This window comes from Cyprinodon variegatus, unplaced genomic scaffold (genome assembly GCF_000732505.1).
Source record: "Cyprinodon variegatus isolate N-32 unplaced genomic scaffold, C_variegatus-1.0 Scaffold485, whole genome shotgun sequence".
Classification (NCBI taxonomy): Eukaryota; Metazoa; Chordata; class Actinopteri; order Cyprinodontiformes; family Cyprinodontidae; genus Cyprinodon; species Cyprinodon variegatus.
Genome location: NW_015150938.1, coordinates 16,509 through 22,519, shown reverse-complemented (window position 1 = coordinate 22,519; position 6,011 = coordinate 16,509). Strand labels below are relative to the sequence as shown.

The 6,011-nt window shown below is 38.7% G+C and overlaps 2 protein-coding genes across 2 annotated transcripts in view; one reads left to right on the top strand and one right to left on the bottom strand.

The window, feature by feature from the left end:
- The window catches only part of LOC107094476 (inactive serine protease 35-like), a 4,948-nt gene extending 2,627 nt beyond the window's left edge, over window positions 1-2,321 (bottom strand). Inside the window, exon 1 of the mRNA XM_015390076.1 lies at window positions 2,317-2,321. Within this exon, the coding sequence (XP_015245562.1) occupies window positions 2,317-2,321 (5 nt within the window). The remainder of the gene's footprint in view (window positions 1-2,316) is intronic.
- Window positions 2,322-2,363: 42 nt separating this feature from the next.
- On the top strand, window positions 2,364-3,723 carry c5ar1 (complement component 5a receptor 1). Its single transcript, XM_015390084.1, has one exon. It carries the CDS (start codon window positions 2,364-2,366, stop codon window positions 3,306-3,308), a length of 945 nt encoding a protein of 314 aa, XP_015245570.1. The 3' UTR covers window positions 3,309-3,723.
- The last annotated feature ends 2,288 nt before the right edge of the window (window positions 3,724-6,011 follow it).

The window sequence follows — 6,011 nt, the reverse complement described above, 5'->3', positions numbered from 1 at the left end:
TCTATCTATCTATCTATCTATCTATCTATCTATCTATCTATCTATCTATCTATCTATCTATCTATCTACCATGGTCTGCTTTCTATTATCGATTTAATGGTTTAGTTTTGCATAAATAGGGAAATTTTGGCAGCTCAAAAACTTCATTCATTTAGCCCACAGGGACTTTACTAATGTGTGGGAGAACACAGTACAACAGCAGCAGCCTGAGATTACCTCCTTTTCCTGGGTGCCGGCCTCAGTCACACATTATCAGGGAATACTATACATTTTCTTAAACTGTAATTGTTACATTTAGTTTTTTAGTTTATTCTCTTATTCCTCTCCATTTCCAAATTTTAGAGAGCTAGCCTCTCCTGAATCTCTCTGTGTGTAGACAAGCTTTGAAATGTTGGTGAATCTTGAGAGGAGGGGATGCAGAATTGCAACTGGTTGCAGAACATTATCTCTCTGCATGGGAAAGTCTCAAATGATGACAAACCTTGACAATTCATTACAGTGCCTCCAACAAAAGCAATTGTGCACTGTTTAGTAGAAAGTATTTGGCAGGTATTGCATCGGCTGTACAATTTGCAGTTGGGCCTGGTCTAACTGACCAACTTTAATTTCAATTCAGTCAATTTACATAGGGACAAATGACAACACATGTAATCTCTAGGCACTTTACATAGACAATTTGATTAGATCATACAGTCAGAGTGGCTCAATGTATTCTATCCAAGGGAACCCAGCTGATTGCATTGAGTCATTAACCTGAAGGACACACTCCTCTTGGACAGGCATGTGAAGACAGCTAATGCAATCCACTTGAATTTTGCTACTGACTCTACAGCAATCTATCAGACTGAGCCTCCTTGCAAACCCAAACCCACCACCATCACCACTGACACTTGTACACTTGCAATATAACACAGTTGTAACTGATGACTTTTAAAAAATAAAAAATATTCAAAGCCAAATCACTTAGAGTTTCTCTAGTCAGGAAAAATGTCATACATGCCCAATAATAAAATACTATTGGAACAGAGGACTCATTTCAAGGCAAGACAAAAAGTTGGATTATTCAAAAGAGTTTGTTTAAAACCAGATCTGCAGATATAATCTGACGGAAGATGATTATGAATCTGTGAGTCACTAACCTTCAATGAGTGCCAAGAGAATGAGGTTGAAACCAATCGGTTGTAGCTGTTGATGCAAAGACAGTATTCATTTTTTTGTAATTTCTATGCTTAGACCTTTTCTTTTTTTTTGGGTGAGATGGTTGGGGGTTTTCCTGTCTATCCATCTCCTGTCCAGCCCTCATCTCTCAGATCAAGACACCAAGATACTTAAGCAATGACCTCTAACTTAGAGTAGCTGACTCTTATGCAGGTTCACTCTTGGCTGTGAGCTGCTCCACTGCATGACATTGAAAGTCAGTGGGTGAAAAGGCAGACCAAAACCAATAATATAAAAAAAATACAAAAATTAGGCCATGAGCTACCCAAATCAGACACAGTGACCTTCATGACTACACCTTAATATCCTGTTCACAAACAGGACAAAGCAAAGTGCAGCCCAGGCAGAGTCTAACCCACTCTGGTAACAACAGTACATTTTTGCAAAGAATATAAACAGAGTTTTTACCGCTCTTTTGTCTGCTAATTATTTCTCAAAGTGGCTCTTGTGAGGCGCTAAGCTTTTAAAGCTAAAAAGTACCCTCAATTGTTTGCTGAATCCTGTTTACTTTTATGTATGCATAACAACAAAGGTTTCTAATAAACTTGACCGAAAACAGGTTGGAAGGGGAGCTGGTTTCTGATAAACCTCATGTGCATTCTGGGAAACCACACCAATTGCATAGTCAACACCAGAGTGTGGCATTTGAGAAGTTGCTAATGTACAACTTTTGATAGACACCAAGGTTTTTTCTCAAAGTAATTTTAATGGCATATTTTTGCTTTTCTTTGGATTTTTAACAAAATTCTATATTCTATTTTTCCATTATAGACAAATAAATAAAAATAGACGAGACAATCATGTGAACCAAATTACATTTTTATAAGCTTCTGGTTTTTTTCTTATCTTTTTTGAAGTTATCTAGAGAATCCAAGAATAAAAGTGCAATCAAAATAATTGGATTACATACTTTAAATTTTGGATTAAATACTTTAATCATGTTTTTTATTGTCCTACAAAAGCCGAAGAGCGTTTTAATTTAGGGTGGGTGATTCCTATATATAGCCACAACAAGCACAATGATGCTGCCATGCACAAACATGAAATGCTATTTTTTCAGTTCCTCTGTGAAAACCCACTTCCTTTGCTGCATTTTACCCCATTTGGAAGCATCAGCTGCTCAGACAACAACTTTCTCAGTCAAGATGAATCAACCTAATTTCACTGTGGCGCCTTCTTACTTTTCTACTCCACAAGATCCTTCTCCTCCATCTTGGACCTCCAGAGTTCTCATCCCGGCTGTGGTGCTGTCCTTCTGCTTTATTCTGGGAGTTCCTGGAAACATAGCTGTGATTCTTCTCAAGCCTAACTGGCAGAAAATGTCCAGCCTGAGCCGACAGTTGATGTGCAATCTGGCCGTTTCTGACCTGCTCTGCCTGATGACTCTTCCACCTTGGATTTACAATTTAATCTACAGCTGGCCATTTGGGATGGGAATCTGTAAACTTTTAACAGGGCTTGTGTATTGCAGTGTTTATGGCAGCATGCTGACTGTGACCGCAGTTAGCGTCCAGCGCTATGTCGTGGTGGTCCACCGCAGGAACTGCAAACAGGTACCAGGAAGACTAATACTGGTTCTGCTTTGGCTGGTTGCTGTTCTCATCTCCATCCCCAGTTTGGTGGTTCGAAGGCTGGTAACGGATCAGAAAGTGACATATTGCCGACCAGAATACTCTTCTGATGCCCAAAGAGTAGCATTGCTACTGATAGAGGCCACAGTGGGGTTGGCTTCTATATCTTTAGTGGCATTTGCTTATGTTAGTCTCCAAAGAAGGGTTAGTCAAGGTGCCCTTTTTAAAAATCATCAAACAACCCAAATTGTCACCAGTATCATCGCCTGCTTTTTTGTCCTGTGGGTCCCGTATCAAGCCCTGAATCTGCTGGGCGTGGCAGCTATTTGTTTGAAGAATGACTTTCTGTTAAAATTTTGCAAAACAACATGGAATATTACTGGAGCACTAGCTTTTGTAAATAGTTGCATCAATCCACTTCTCTATGCATTTTGTATCATTTGCTTAAAAAAGCACCATGGACAACAGGACTCCATAAATCCTCAAACACCAGATATAAGTGCAAGTGCAACTTCTTAGCTTTAAACACACAAATGTCCTCCTGTCCTCTGTCAGCTTAAAACTCTTATGAAAAGCTAAGAACAATCTTAGATTGTATAATCATTCCAACTAAATACATAAAAGCTTTTGTTACGTTTTTACAACTATGACAGGCGTAACGATGAAATAAATATGTACATTGCAATATATAGTCTGCTGTATGTTTTTTATGCTGATATTTTTTACTACGGTACTTGCAATACATGAATTTGCTATTTAGTAAGTTAAAAGGGCAGAGAAGAAAATACATTTGAAATTGACTATATTCGGCAAACGCAACTTGTATCTGCTATTAAGCACCAAACAGAATCAGTGCTGCATTTTTCATATATGTTTTCATATATATCTGTCCGTTCTATGGTGTTATAACATATTTCGGTTTTGAGTTTTTCAGCTGAATTTTTTTTGACATTACATTTTTTCTGCTTTTTTTTTCTTGTCATTGATAGAACTGGAATTAAAGAACTGAAGTATATATAAAAAATAGGTGGATAAAAAAAATAAAAGCTTTGTTTTGTAATCAAGTAGCTTTTTTCAAATGCAAAGTGAAGGAAATTATTTTTATTTATTCTCAAAGTTAAATGTGGACATTTTTGTGTAATGCTCTCTTTTAATAAAACAAGTTTGTCTATGGTGTAAGAACTTTTGTCACTAAGTGTGTTAAATCAGTAGGGAGCCTATGTAAATATAGAAGCAATTCATTTATTGATTGATTGCTTCACCTACAGATAAAATTACAAAGTCCTTGACAAAACACAAAGAAAAAACACATAATAAAACACATCGCACTGACTTAAAACCTGTCTTTAGAAAAGTTTTTTTCCCATATAGAAACATTGTCCTTTCCCAGTTCTAGGTTACGTTTGGCCGATTAATGATAAGGAATATTTAAAAAATGGTATCGGAACCTGGGTAAAACAAGTATTTTTGCTAAGTTAACATGGCCCACTATTGGGTGAGGCAAGACCATCTCTTGAAATCCAGTGTATGACTTTCAAGGAGACAAGGGAAATTCTCTGAGAAGAAATGATTGGATAAAATTGTAAATAGGACCCTCAATATCTAAATTCCTCTGTTAAATATCTGAAAAGGAAAAAGGACCACATCTTTCTGGAGGTTGATAAAAACATATGAGTCACTAACCTGGCCTTATAGTTCAGTCCAAGCCCAGAGAGTAAGGGTTGGTTCCAGCTGGTAGGCTGCCAACCGACCTCTGGAACCAGCGGTTGTCACACAGAAGGTCCCAGACAATGACGTATTGGTTATTGTCCTCCAAACACAGATGGTCCTCCTAATTGTCAAATATTCTGGTGATTTGTTTACGTCAGGCCATACTATGTGCTTGTCCCAATTTTCACTTACCGATGGTGAGTCTGAAATAGTGTAAAAATTGCAAATCTTCTTTTCGAAATTAAGCTTGTATGATCGATGCACACAGCAACTTTTAAACAGAACGAGCACAGGGAGTAATGGGCTTTTGGCACAACCCTGTACCCTAGCCGGTACATGTGCATTTTTTTTTGTGGAGAGGGCAGGTCTTTTCAAAATTAGCGAAAAATCTTTCACTATACCTTTAATGAAGTGTAAGATAAAGTGGTGACTAATACTAGATAGATATAAGAACATAAGTGGTATGTCAGCAAAACTGGGGGACTCACTGAAATCAGTTAACATGTTGAAAAAGGCCAGAACAACAGCAAAATCCAGCAAAATCGTCAAAATCCAGCTAGAGGATTTGGAAGCTTTCACAAAACACATCAACTCTGTTGACCAACACCTCAAATTCACAAGAGAGGATGCCAAGGACAACAAACTACCATTTCTGGACTGTCTGGTGAGCATAGAAGGAGATGGAAGCCTAAACATTGAAGTGTATAGAAAACCTACTCACACAGACCAGTATCTTCTTTTTGACTCACACCACCCACTGGAACACAAACTCTCAGTCATCAGAACCTTACAACACCGGGCAGAACATGTCCCCACTAAAACAGATGGGAAGCACAAAGAACAAAAACACATCAAAGATGCTCTCCAAAACTGTGGATATCCAAAATGGGCTTTTATCAAATCAGCAAGTAAATCCAAAAGACACGCAACAGAAGACAGCGATGAGAAAATTAAACGCAAAAACATAACATTTGCATGTTTCCAAGCGATACAAGGCTTTGTCTATATAAGACTCAAACTCACTGCGGATCCAGACATTTGAAATGAGAAAGCTTCCTGGAGAGGTGGCGAAACGTCTTCAAATCTTGGAAACCAAGTCCAGTGGATATTTTTTGAATTTTTACGGAAGTACAAAGTCGCATAAAACGTTCTTTCTACTTAAAAGAAAGTAAATCAATGGGAGTGGAGGGGTTCTCTGTTGCATCTCTGCCCCATGGCTGATGTCTCTTTGCTGAGGGCTGGTGGTCTCTACCTCAGTTGGTGGGCAGAGTAGTGAAGCTAGGAGGAGATTTGGAGGTTGAGCAGGTGCAAGAGGGAGGGGGTTTGGGAGCCCAGGTCTAAGTAGTGGTCTGCCCCCAGTGCCTGGTGGTTCAAGAAGGGGAACAGGGTGCCTATTGGGGCCTGTAGGTGAGCTGGCTCCCTCGGAGAACATAATTCATCTGTTCTTTACTCCCCATCGCAGGATAGGGATTACAGGACTATCACAACCACATAAGTACAACCTTTTGGAGT